General features: G+C 47.6%; 1 protein-coding gene across 1 annotated transcript; it reads right to left on the reverse strand.

Annotated features, from left to right (window-relative positions):
* Window positions 1-6,948: 6,948 nt before the first annotated feature.
* LOC105913739 (diacylglycerol kinase kappa-like) lies at window positions 6,949-9,187 on the reverse strand. The gene is made up of 2 exons (XM_012843594.1): window positions 8,858-9,187; window positions 6,949-7,269 (listed from the first exon to the last, which is right to left on the reverse strand). The coding sequence occupies exons 1-2, from the start codon at window positions 9,185-9,187 to the stop codon at window positions 6,949-6,951; spliced, it is 651 nt and encodes a 216-aa protein (XP_012699048.1).
* Window positions 9,188-14,053: the final 4,866 nt, after the last annotated feature.

The following is a 14,053-nucleotide window of genomic DNA, read 5'->3' on the forward strand; positions in this document are numbered from 1 at the left end:
TCAACGGTTGAGGGCCTTGATTAGCATTGAGGAAAACAAAAAGAAAGTGGTCAGGTGGTATGAGAAGAAGATTAAGGTCAAGCAGTTCTCCCAAGGGGATTTGGTATGGAAGTTAGTGCTTCCGATTGGATCTAAAGATCCTAAATTCCGTAAATGGTCTCCCACTTGGGAAGGGCCGTATAGAATCGGCCGATGTGCCCCGGGAAACGCTTACATTCTGGAAACGATCGAAGGGGAAGAATTTACTAGGGCCTTAAACGGGAGGTACTTGAAAAGGTATTACCCCAGTATATGGGTCGATGCATAAAAATCGATCACAGGGCATGACAAGACAGAATGATCACTCCCTGAATGATCATACAGCCGATACGAAAAAAGGAATCGCCTAAAGGAGAAAAATAATCGTTCAAATCGGCCGATTTATCATTCGGTACGGACGATAAGTTACACGGCTGACGTGGTATAAGTCGCCCTTAGAACAAAAAATATTTAACTACGCTTCTTCTTAAACTCTTGCTCGATCTCATCTAATTCCATCAGAAGACGAGCACTCCGTTCTTCCACATCCTTCATTACAGCCTTCGCCTCAACCTGGCGAGGAAGAGGATGGCTCCGATCTAGCACCGGGCGAGATGTCCCCGCCGTGGCGTTTTCAAGGACAATCGGATGAGGGAGTGGGTGACTCCTGTCGACTTGCGGTCGCCTGTAACCATTGCCGTCAATGAAATCCCAGATCCGTTGGACGTCGGCAGGAACGTGATCTCTGAGTTCTTCACGGTGTGCCTTGATCAAGTCCCTGACCTCCTGCGATAACGGCTCGTCGGAGTGCATGAGTTCGATCGCCCGTTCGAGTTCGGGGCTAAGGCGCCTTGGCTGAAAAGGTTAACATATAGCCGCCTAAAAGTTAGGACGGTTTAAAGGAACCAAACTGAAAGGAAGAAGCGGAGACGGATCTCGTACCTGATTGACGGAAGAAGAGGAGAAAGAAGAAGACGAAGAAGACATGACTGCGAATGTTCCGATGAAAAAGTAATCGGGGGGAAAGGAATCGAGTGGAGCAAGTACTCTTGAGAGCGAAACCAGGGCCGGTATTTATAAGAAAAGAAAGGGCGGAGGTTTGGTAAGACGCGTCCCGTCAGAATAAAAGGGTAATAAATAAAAGGTCGCCGCAAAGGACGGTCAAAAGGTATTAATGTTCTTACAAAAACGGCCAGTACTTTTACAGATCATCCCAGAAGGGCATTAATGGCCGCGATCGCTCATCGCCTGATCTGATCGGCCGAGTCTAAGACCCGCTGGTCATCTTCCACCGATTCCGGGACTTCTGGCATGTGACGATGAAGTCTGAGGACCTCGTGGGCCAGATGCTGCCTCTCCTGCTTCAAATCGGCAATAACGGAGGGGAGTTCCTGAAGCTTCTGCTCTTCAATGGCTATCTCCTGGGTTACCTGCTCCATATCCTTGGCAAGCTCTGCCCTTCGTCACTTGAGGCGATCTATCGTGCCGACGATTCTGGGACGGGAGTTCTCGAGCAAGAGAATTCGATGGTGTACCTCTTGGGCCCGATGCTTGTACGAGTCCTCCTCCTCGCGAGTCTTGACCAGCTTGGCACGATCGGCCATGTGACGCAGAGCCCTAAACACTGGAATCCGCATCGATTCAATATATGCGGCGGGTGCCAAGGCTTCTTCGGCTTCCTCTGGGACTTGGCCGCTGACGTCACCAAAGAGATGCCGAATCGGCGAAGCATCCTCCACCAGTCGGCCGATGTCTTCTTGGAGAAGGGTCCGTATACTTTCGAGCTTGGCGCGGACATCGTCGGGTACTGAGCTCAAGGTGACTTGACGAGAAGCGACTTCTTCGTCGTCAGAGAGCGCAACCGCAAACGAGAAGAGGCTGTTATTGGGAGTGTCCTGTTCCTGCAAAATGATAAATAAAAGAAAAAATAAGTCAGCCGATGGTGATAGCAAATCGGCCAATGCGGGTTATGAGACTTCTTACTTCTTTGAAGTGGATCTCTTCCATCTGCGTCTGCGGAATCACTACCCTCGTCTCGGGGATTGGGGCGATCAGCTCGTCGGAAGAGGAGGATTCAACGATAATCGGTGTTCTGCTTGGGCCAGCTTCTCGAGGGACTTCTCTGACAGGCGGTTGTTCAGGGAGCACAGTTATCGTGCCGATGACCTGCGTCAAGATTGGTAAGGTCATCATTTAAATGTTAAGGCATTGAGGTGAAAGACCCTATACCTCAGCGGGAGGAAGTACTGGTGCTTCAGTTTCTGCTTGGGGCATCGCCGATTGCTGTGGATCCACCGGGGCAGTTTGTGCGACCTGGTATAGGGAAAAGTTAGTATTAAAGTGACGATCAGGAGAAAATTAAATTGCAAGTTTACCTGAATGGCTTCCACCAACAATGACGCGGTAGCCACTCCAGCTTCTGTAGCAGCTTAGAGGTCAACTTCTTCAATGACTGGAAGGGTCGGCGCAACCAAGGATTCCGCCGATGCAGCCGTGGGTGGATCGGCCAGTTCTGTGCGGGCGCGCACCCGGCGACTTGTTTTCTTGATGATCTTCTTCTGCGCTTGCTTCACCTGACCAGCTATGTCGTCAACGGAGGGGGCATGATAGCCGATGAGGGGGAATTCCGTGTATGGATAACTGTCCTCTATCGGCCGGCCACTCCAACTGCGTTTTGGGGGAGCGTGACTCTCAGACTGAAAGAAATAATAAAAGTCAGTGGCATATAAAAAGAGGGAGTTGAAAATTGGCTAAAAAGAGAAGCGATACCTCTGCATTCGGGTCAATGTTGTCGGGATCCAGGATGTTGCAATATATTGCCGCAGAGGCGCAGAATAGATGTTGTTTCCATTCTGCCCTCCATAGCTTGAACTGCTGAACGATGAAAGGGCCACTATCCAATCGGACAGGTCTATGGTGCTGGAGTCTGGGATCCGGTCATACAGCCGACTGTAGTCGAGACCTTGGCGAGCTCGTCTCGGAATTTTGTTCGGCTGGTGAAGTATGCATAAATCAGCAGTTGACCCAAGCCGAATTGTCGTGCTGCAACAGAAGGGTTGTAAAACTCGTAAGTGGGGGCGTCCTTCCCCGAAAAGAAATTCGCTAGTAGGATCCCTGGCTTGATCAACTCATCTGTGAGGTTCTCATCAAATGTGTTGGTGGCCGAGTCAAAGCAAGAGGGGAGCTCAAAGAGTGGTTCCTCCCTTTGATAAGGGAACCAGCTGGTTGCGTCTTCGCTGAAGCCATTGTAGAAGCATCTGAAATACTCAGCTACCTTGGTGGTAGAATATGGGCAACCAGAGAAGGCCGATGCTGCTTCGCCGAAGGAAGTGCACCGGCGCCGTACAGTGGGGTTCTCCGCCGATTCGATATTGGGAAACGTCATGTACTCTACCCGCTGCTGACAGATCTTGCTCATATACAGATTGAGCCACAAGTTGATGAACCACCAGGGTCCACCTGGGTTTTCGATCGGTTCTCCCTTGGATAATTTGACGCCGATCTGGTGAAGCATATGGTAGGCCGATCCCAGTAGATGCTTACCAAGAGGAACTGAAGCTCCTATCGACAATGCTTCGGCCAGAGCCTTTGTATTGGAGGATGGACTAGCTGCTCTCCTGCAAAAAAGATGCTTCTCCAGCCACATCATCAGGAAGGCCGCGTGCTCTCTCTCTGCGACTGTCCTGGTCCTCTTGTTGCAATTGATAAATCCTTTCCACCCGCCAATTCCCTTTGTCTCTAGTCGATGGGACGTTTTGACCAGATAACGGAAAGGAGTATCGGGAGAGGAGATGTCAAGGCCGGTCAACATGACCACATCGGCCAGGGTGGGAGTCATAGGCCCATGTCCGAAGAGGAACACATTGAGAGCGTCGGACCAAAAGTAGGAGGCTGCTATTACTAAAGGCTCATTCCTTTCCATTTGGGACAAGGACAAGTTGATACACTGGCCGATTTTGTGCTCGTCCCATTGAACTCTTTTGGAGGCGGCTATCCGTTGGTACCATTCTCTCCAGCCGGGGGTTTCAGTCGGCCATGATCTGAAGGTACCTGACCAGTGATCTAGGTCCATGGTTGATTGCTTGAATGGGATTCTATGGGTTTCCAAATTGATTAAGTCAGTTGGATCTGGGTTTCCCATGGGACCAAGACAGATAAGGCCGGGAGTTTCAGTGAGGCGAATAGTAATCTGGTGCCTAACCGCTTAAAAAAGGGTAAAAATGGGGGCGAAGTAAGAATGGATCTAAGGTAAATGCATTGGCATTAAAGAGTGGAAAGGAAAGTTTCAGTGAGAACCTCTGGTATGAAGCTCATCGTGGTTGGTGGGATTGCCGGCGGAGCTACAGATGCCGAAACTGTCGGTGGGGCCTCCATCGTCGATGAAGCTCCCGCTCCTGCCAATGAGGTTCCCGCTCCTGCCGATGGGGACGCCGCCATTGCTGCTGGAGCCGCCGATGGTAGAGCCGTCTCCGGGACCTCGGATGTTGGTGAAGTTCCTGAAGGTGTTGCCATCGGGGAGGTGGGATGGAATGTGGATGGAAAAAGGTTGCTGGAGGAAGAGATTGGAAGCTAAAGAGGCACCGGAGGAATAAGGAGACCAGTGAGCCCAAGAAGGAAGACGTGGGTTTGTGAAAAAGAAATATGGAACGTGCTGGTATTTAAGGGCGGTCTGAGAAGGGGTAAAAGTAGGATTTTTACCACGCCGGCGGTTCAATTTTTTCGAGAGGAGTGGTTGTCGTGGGCGCCTGTTTCGAAAAGATTGCAATCACCAGGCAGAAGACCGCGAAACGGAAGGATATTTTTGATACATTTGTTTCGGAAGGGAAGTTGAAAAGAATTTCGAAGTAAAGATTATGTTTTACTCCGAAACTGGGGGGGCATGTGTTGATGCCAGATTTTGACACGTATGGAATCGGCGCCAAGAAGGGAGAGAATTAGCTGATGCGGTGAGGCACGGAGGTTACGATTGGGAATCGGCCGATTAGGTGCTACAGTTGGAGATCAGCCAATTGGTGCTGCAGTGTTTCGGTGAATGGAGTTGATGGAAATCGGCCGATCGAGAGGCTGGAGCAGTTGGGCCAATATGGGCTCAGAGTGGATTACGAGGATAAGAGGGGATCAGCCCACAGGAGCGCGGCAATCAACTCCGATACGAGTCGTACTTGTAAATATTCGTTTTCGTTTAAAATTAGAGATAGAGTTCTATTCGGTTAAGAGATTCGTTGTAACAGGCTATAAATAGCCGCCTTTAGAGATCTGTAATCATCATCAAATCAATACAACAATCTACTATTTCCTTGCACTTTACTTTCAAGCAGGCGACTTCGCCAATACTTTTCTTACTTTCACGAGTTCGTACGGGTTGGCAGGGCTGCATCGATTTGATCTCCGGCCGATTCTGTAAGTTCCGTTTATCGAGTAATATCTAAGCTTTAACTTCGGGCGCATCGCTGTTGTTTCGTTTAGATTTATTCATCAGTTATCGATATTTACTAGAATTCTAGGTTTTACCTGTTGTTCTAGTTTTATCACCAGTTATCCAACTTGGAATTATAGCTTTTGGCTTACTTATATTTTATTGCTTAATCTACTACTCTTTCTTGCATAGCCGATTAGATCTATTCCTAGTGTTGCTACTGTAGCGTTGTTTAGTTTACTCTAGCAGTTTTCTTCACCAACGTTACTTGGTAATCGGCTATATTATAGCCGATTTCTTTATTACAGCAAATCGGCCGATTCGCTGGTAAGCTTCCTCGAGATCGGAACCTTAGCCGATCACAACCTCTGGGATCTGACACGTTCCTTTCCTTGCCAATCAACAGGTCAAATTGGCTGGCACGCCGCGCGAACCACACCAGGGCGATCACCCGAACAGGAGTTAAGCAGATTCTCTTGGGTCGTGTGTCCGACGCTAGGGATTCAATCGGCCAATCTTTAGTGCCAACACATACTCAACCAACTCATGCACATAATAACATCAATCCCCTTTGAATCCAGTACTATCAACCTTGCCGAAAAGTCAACTCCCATAGTCTTAAGATCTACCTTAGGACACATGTATAATGCTTTCATCTCCCCCTGGTGAACTAACTAGCACATGATGCTTCATGGTGCAGATGGGAAGATTGTGCCTAGCCAGATATTGAAAAGTAATAAAACAATGCAATGCTCCAGAATCGAATAAAACTGATGTGGGGGCTGAGTTGACAAGGAACATACCGAGCACTACATCTGGAGCCTCCTAAGCAATCTCAGCATCTACGTGGTTCACCTTGCCATGTGCATAGCTCTGCTACCCTTGGTTGCCTTGAGGGGTCTAGTTCCTATTCCTCAGCTGTTGCATCTGTTGATTCTGCCTAAAAGCACTGTTGTTCGGCGTGGGGCCGTTCGGGCCATTCCTCTTGGGACATGCATTAGCATAGTGGCCAACCTCTCCACACTTGAAGCAAGTGTTGCCCACTGGAGTGTTAGGCCTCACTGGAGTACCTGCAGGAGGGTACAGATAGTTCTGTGGGAAGCTGGGGCACGGAGTCTGCTATGCCGAGCGCTGTAGCTACTGAATAGGGTGCTAGAATTGTTGTACTAGGCATGGGAACTGATGCTGCCCAAAGTTTCCACTCGGGCTATGAGGCGGAGTGGTGTCCCTTGTGGTGGAGTGAAGTGGGGGTGGGTGTTACTCCCGAACTGTCCTTGTGAGATGAAGTTTTTCTTCATCTCACCCAACTCGTTGCACTTGTGCTGCAAGCCAATAGCTTTGTCCAACATCTTCTGGAAGGATGGGAAAGTGTGGGACATTAGCTGATACTGGAGTGTCCCAATCAGTCCCTCCAGAAATAGCTCCTGCTTCTTTTCATCATCAACCACATCTTCTGGTGCATAACAGGACAACTGGATGAACTCGTCCCTATACTCAATCACGGACATTGTCCCCTACTTGAGAGTAAGGAACTCCTTCTTCTTAAGCTTCATAAGACCAGAAGTAATGTGGTGAGTCCTAAAGCTGTTCTTAAATTCCAGCCAGGTGATAGCATCAACATCAGCATGAGCGGTGGTGTAAGCATCCCACCAGTTTGCAGCAGATCCTTCCAGACGTCCTGAGGCATACAAGACCCTCTCCCTGTTCGTGCATTGAGTGATAGTAAGTATTTTCTCCACCGCCTTCAGTAGGTCATCAGCCAAAAGCGGGTCAGCAGAGTGGGAGAATGTTGGGGGCCTATGGCTCATAAACTCCCGGTTGTTGTCTCTTGGTGGCTGTTGTTGATTGTTTTTATTGTTGTTGTTGTTGTTATTGTTGTTGTTGTTGTTGTTGTTGAGCTGAGCCTGCATGGCCGCCATGGTGTTGGCCATGTTCGTGAGGAGCTGGATTTGGGCTGCAAGGAATTGTTCCATCCCTACAGGTACTTCTTGGTTCGGCTGAGGAGCGGGGTTGGTGTTACTATTGTTACTCCTCCAATGAGGCTGTGCGGGCTGGTCAACTCCTGATCAGGACATAGTGTTCGCCATCTGACCGTTAGAAATATAAGATTTAGATTGATGTAGAAAAGATAATCCAAAAGATAAAGTGATATGAAATCCAGTTTAAACAATTTCTGTTGGTTCCAATGAATCATTTGTAATTCTCGGTCAGGATGTCCAAAATTCGTGAAATTTTTTAGGTCCTACTATACAAACTTATGAACCCAACCCAACTGGAATCATCTCAATTGGCTTTAGAACTCGAGATATAAATTAAACAAGTTGATTGTATCAGGTTCCCATAACAGTTTCTGGTTACCCCACAAATTCTTATGTATATCTCTACAAGAGTATCCAAAAATTCTAAAATTTTAACAAAAATTAACCCACAAAGTTCTAAAGTTAACCTAACTAACAGTACCACTGTATGATAGAGCAGCGCGAGCAGATTTGGTTCCAATGTCATTTGCATGGTAGATAGATATGGATGGAATAAAATAGCATGATTGCAATATTATGATTAAAGGATACAGAAATAAACCCAGACTGAGCAAATCTTTATTACTAAACATCAATGTTGTTGTGCAATTACTCCACAACACACCGCACTCATTACAAAGAAACAACTCAAACATCGTTCATAATGACAAGCACTTCAAGCACATTCTAAACTAAGCACACTTAACTAATGGCACACAATGCTAACGATTACATTAAAATTAAACTGAAACTCCTATTCCCTAAGGTCTTCGGTGCAGGCATCTAGCTCATTGTAGTGTGGCCTCTTTGGGGATGGCGACAGCGGCGGGAACTCCATGTCGGGACTTCCTAGGGGATCTCTTCCATCCACAATAGCAGCCAGTCTGTCTCTCTCATTCCTGAGTTCCTGCAGTTCCACCTAAGCCTTATGGAGAGTGTTGTTGGCATCATCCAAAGCATTGTTGGTGGCAGCCAACAACTCACTGAGCTCTACAGTACAGTCACAAGTGCAATCTCCAGTGACTGGGGCAATGTACGTCTTAGCTTCGCCACTGGCCCTGTAGGGGATGTACTGTCGATAGCTATCCTCTAACCGGTGGCGTGCCTTGTGTGAGAGGACATAGAGTGCCCTCCTAGCAGACTCAGTGATCACTGCCTCCATGGTTTCCCTTTGTGCCACATCAAGGTAAGAAGACACCACCCTCCATCCTTCACCCACCTTCTCGTAGAGGGACACTACCACTTCCCAGTACGTATCATAGTGGGGATGAGTGTACTACCAACACTTGTTTTCCGGCTTCAAGACTTTCCCTAAGCTGATCCAATTCCTCCTTAGCTTATCAGCCATGGGAATGCCTTCCCCCAACTCATCTTGTATAACCATAGTCCATACATCTGGCGCTACCTCTGGCGCGTCCTCCTCCCCAACTCGAGCATTATCCGGGTCATCCTCTGGATCAGGCCTCGGTGCAGGTGCTGGAGCTGGAGCTGGAGCTAGAGTAGGTGCAGGCACTGGAGCTGGAGCTAGAGTAGGTGCAGGCGTTGGCTCATCATGGGCATTCTCCACGTCTTCAAACTTTGGCTCAGGCTCCTCCTCCAGTGAAAGTGGATCCTCCTTAGAGTCATCGCTCGGGTGGTAGAGAAAGTAAGGAGGAGCTTCGACCTCTTGCACGGGCTCCAGAGGACGATACTGGGGGATAGCACTCTTGCGGGAAGTGCGTCTGGTGCGGGCCATCTAAAACGAAGAGAAACAAAATAAATTAAAATTTTGATAAAAGATTAAATCAGGCAAAAATGATGAAATAAAAGCAAGAACAAAATTAAAGCATTTTTTAACAATTTTCAATAAAGAATGGCTGCTAAATATTATAATCCTTAATTTTGACCATTTTCTAAAGTAAGCTAACATTCAGCAGTCAACACAGCTCTGATACCACTTCTGTCACACCCGGTTTTAAAGGCAAAACCGAATGCATAAATCACATTTGCGCCAGGATCAAATTACACACATGCGACGATATAAGTGAATATCAAAGTCAATGTCATAGCATAAGAGAGTATAACATTATTACATGACCGGTAGTCTTTAAATCGAATAACACAAAAGTTTATTAAATTTCGCAGCGGATCTTCAATAAACTCGGCGACTCCACAGGTAGCTAATCAGAGAAATGTACGCCTAGTATTCTTCCCAATCTTGCAGTACCTCCACGGTGTTGACTTGTTCTGAGCAGCGGGTTTAGTAAGGGTGAGTACACTTATGGTTGGTACTCAACAAGCATAGCGAATGTGTAGTGTAAGGCCAATCAAGGATAGGCTAAGGTTTTAATAGCATGTAAGCATTTTATTTAGTTGGTCAAATTTTATTAGCATTTACTACATGGAAGTATATATCACCCACATTAACATGAACATAAAAGAGATAACCGTAACATAATAACAACGATTTAATTCTTGTCTTTCGATAAATTAAACATGTGAGGGTCTAGACCACTCTTGACCGTGAGCACGGCTAATCGATCAGTTTTTCATCTCTGCAGTGGTTGCACATATTTACCCACAAGTTGCGTAAAAGTTCAAAAAACTTTGGACCCAACCATGCGGTGCTAGCTAGGCACCATACCACACTTCCGAGGTGTGATTGCATAGGGACGCTACGAGGCCTTTACAAAGTTTCCCCAGTCAGGATAGCTCGCTAAGGTTTCATGATCAGCGCAATGCATAAACCTCCCTAGTGGGCATAAGTTATTAGCAAAGCTCCCTTCCCAAGAGGACCGGGTTATACACCAACTACTGTCTCCCCCTCTTGCCTCTTTCAGGTAAAGCTACCACTAACCAAAGTCCCTAATTAATTAGCCAAGACCAGAGCCATATAGTTCTTGTGGTTGTACTGTTTTCCTGAGTGGTCGCTCCATGTTCCAATTAAGCATGAATGGTCTTGTCTTAACTGAGTGGTCGCTCCATGTTCCAATTAAGCATGAATGGTCTTGTCTTAACGAAATGTATAACATAAATAAATCAGGATTAATAATTGAGTTCATTAATACCACCAAGTCCCAGTTAAGCAACTAAACATATACTACCCAACATCATGTAAGCCCGGGTTGATCAAGGTGTAGGGAATAAGACTAGGAAATCCTTAATTAGGTCCCGTCATTTTTAAGACTTAAAGTGCATGGCATAATTGTTATTGAACATGAAAGTAAAAGTTCTTAGGATAAAGCTATGGTCAAGGACACGACTTGCCTTCTTGCATTTCCTCCTGCTACTCATAGTCCTCGAAAGCTTGAGTTTCAAATCCCTCAAGCGGCGGTCCTTCTAACGCGATCACACAAGCACATACAATCAAACCAAAGAAATAAAATAAGAAATAGTACACCAAATAGTATAAATTAAGAAAAACAAGCTCAAAAAGCTAATCTATGCGTTAAGATGAACATGTGGATGCAAAAAGCACCTAAAACGGGTCTAGGATTCTTAAGATATGCACGAAACAAGATGCAAGGACTTGTTGGTGAAGTTTTAAAACTTTCCGGGGCTAAACTTGAAGAAACCGAGGGCTAAAATATAATTATGCATATAAACCGAAGGTTTAACGCCCAAAAGAGCCAAGCTGGACGGCGGGTACTATTATGCAGAAACTCAACAGTTAAAGCGAAAGTAAACATGACCTAAATCTAAAGGTTTTTGAACTAAGCTAGACTGCGACACAAAAAACAAGAAATGCAGGGGATTTTTAGCAAAAGCAATGCGGCGTGCGCGGTTGACCGGTACGCTGACCCGGTCAGATTAGATCTGGGCTATTGGATCTGGATTTGATGGCTAGAAACTTCTACGACTCGAGGTGGCGGCGGAACTAGCGGCAAGCGGTGGCGCGTGGCGGCAACTTGCCGGAGCAACTCGGAAACGAGTCTCCGGGCGCGGCTTTGGATAGGGGTTTGACCAGGAGCTAGAGAAGCTTGAGGTGAACTCAATTTGGGTGCCGACAGGTGGGTTTTTGCAGTGGTGGCAGTGGTACGAAGCCCGGTGGGGGACGGCGGCTCCGGCAAGCGCAGGCGTACGGAAAAAGAGCACCGGGTGCACGGGGACTACTCCGGCGGCTTCGTCACCTCCTGGCCGCGCTCCGGGTGGTGTCCTCATCGACGAGCGTGCAACAACGGAGGAGCTTGATGGCAGCGAGCGCTCGGGTGCGGCGGCGAGCACTTGGGTACGGCGGTGGCGACAGAGGCGGTAGCACAGAGCTTGAGCATGGCTAGGGTAAGGGGCGGAGGAGCTGGAGAGCGGCAGAGGGGGTACTTATAGGCCTGTGGGGATAAGGCCTGGGCATGTGAGCTCGCAAGGAAAGTGGAGCGGTGGTTGCGGAGGTGCTGTAGTCCGGCACGGAAATGGCGGGCGGTGGTTGCGTCGCGTGCTGGAGGTTGGGGATGACGGGCGGGGCCCGTGGGGCAATGAGAGAGAGCGGAGGCGCAAGAGCAGGCACGGGCCGGCGTGCGAGCGCAGGCCACTGCTGGGTCGTGGCCTGAGCTAGGCCAGGAAGGGGAAAAGAGTGCAGGCAGAAGAAGAAAAGGGAGAAAGAAAAAGATTTGGAGAAGGAAAACAAAAATAAATTCAAAACTGAACTCAAACACAAATTTGAATTCAAACAATCAAAAATAATGCACCAGCATGAATGCAAAAATGAAATCCTATGATTCATTGATTTATTTTGAAAAAGAATTTAATTAACTTAGAAATTTAAATGCAATCTTAGAGTCCTTAAACACATGCAATCTACTTCTAGCCAATTTTATTAAATTGCAAAATTTGAAATTTAGGATGTTACACCCGGGGAGAAGGGAGGGGCGGGAAGAAGGAAGGACGGGTGGCGGCGGCCGGTGCCGGGGAGAAGAGAGGGGTGGGAAGAAGGAAGGGACGGGCGGCGTCAGGGAGAAGGAAGGGGCAAGCATCAACGTGGAGCACGAGCTACAGTTGCCGAAAGAAACAATGCAAGAAGAAGATGTAGGCCCTCCATGGCCGGTCAGGGCGAGCTCCAAGCGTGGCACCGGGAGGGTTGGTGAAGGGCGAGCTTCGCGCGGTGATGAGCATGGGCGGCCGCTAGAGGGATGAGCGGTGGGGCGAGCTCGAGCGGCATCCTGTAGAGGGAATGAGCTTGACCTGAGGGGCGGCACCGGCGAGCTTGCGTCCACGGCCTCCACGTGTAGGAGCTCATCTTGGGGACAGCCCCGGTGAGGCCGCCCACCAAGGAGCCCATCCCAAGGAGGCTGGTGAGCCCCGGCTGTTCCATGGCCTAGGCACAAATGGGGAGGAGAGAGGCGGAGGAGGAGATGGGAGGCGGCGGATGGCAGGTGAGACCACGGGGAAGGAGGAAGGATAAGCCCCAAGGAAAAAAAAAGAAAAATATCGAATAGACAATGATAGGTGGGTTCACCAACAGTTGTTGCTAACGGTGTTAAAATGGCATCCATCCTAACCTTCTCAATCCCTCCAATCAAACCAAAAACTGGAACAGATCCATCCCTCTCATCCAAACACGAGATAGGTTGAACCCAACCCACAAAAGTGGGATGAACCCAACCCGTTCCACTTCATCCCAAAACCAAACACATGCTAAGACTCCCGGTCGGCTTCACATAAGGGGGTTCGAAATGACTACCGAAAAGTAGATAAGCAATGTATCTTTAAAGCGCATAATAAACTCATGTACAATTCTTTAACATTTTTAGATATTTATCAACATTTGTTGACATTATCAATATTTTTAAAAAAAGTTATCACCAACATTTCTTGACGTTGACCAACATTTATATATGTAGCAACAGTTTTCCCTAACTTTTTTACATTCACCAACATTTTTTACATGTACCAACTTTTTTTGCATTCACCAACATTTTTTGACATTCACCAACTTTTTTTAGCTAAAAAATGTTAAGACAGTTCATTTAAAATGTTAATTTAAAAATACAACAAAACATAGTCATATTGGATCTTATTGTGTTACAGGTTAAACGGAATCCAAAACTCATTTACGGTTTGAGAGAAAAATGAGATCAAAGTTTGAAATTCAAAAGATTCTCTCCATCCCACCCATACAAAGAAGCAAACCGAATATTGACACGTATCCAGTGCAACCCCAAAGCCACGTGTGCTCACGGTGCTCTCTCCCTTAGCTCTGTCTCATCATTGGTTGGAGTTTGTGCCAATCTCAAACAGTGTAAGATAAGTTTTTTCTTCCAACGGTGGTCACGCAGTTCAGCCCAGCTGCGCAGCTGGCGGCCCAAGCGAGGCGGCCCACCCACCTGGTGGAGGCAGTTCACCGCGCGCCAGCCAGACCGGCCCAGCGCGGCTTGCGCCGGCCCAGGCGGAGGAGCTGGCCCAGCTGCGCAGCTGGCGGCCCAAGCGAGAGGGAGGCAGCAAAGCTCGCAGCAGGCTGGCACAGCAGGCCCAGCAACATTGATTCGCAGCCCTGCAGCCCAGTGAGGTATGATTTGAAGCCTTTAATTCTTGCATTTGTTAGTTAGTTAATCCTACAATCCTGTTTAGCTACTTAATTAGAACCTTTACTTGCTAATCCCTTTATTTAATGTTTGCATACTTAGATAAG

Source organism: Setaria italica, chromosome II (assembly GCF_000263155.2).
Source record: "Setaria italica strain Yugu1 chromosome II, Setaria_italica_v2.0, whole genome shotgun sequence".
Taxonomy (NCBI): Eukaryota; Viridiplantae; Streptophyta; class Magnoliopsida; order Poales; family Poaceae; genus Setaria; species Setaria italica.

What these genes read in the sequence shown, in the direction of transcription:
- LOC105913739 (XM_012843594.1), bottom strand. Translation starts at nt 9,187, where the DNA reads ATGGCCCGCACCAGACGCACTTCCCGCAAGAGTGCTATCCCCCAGTAT. An exon ending in GGGAGGAGGACGCGCCAGAG is followed by an intron (nt 7,270 to 8,857) that starts GTAGCGCCAGAT and finishes AATCAACAACAG; the next exon opens with CCACCAAGAGACAACAACCG.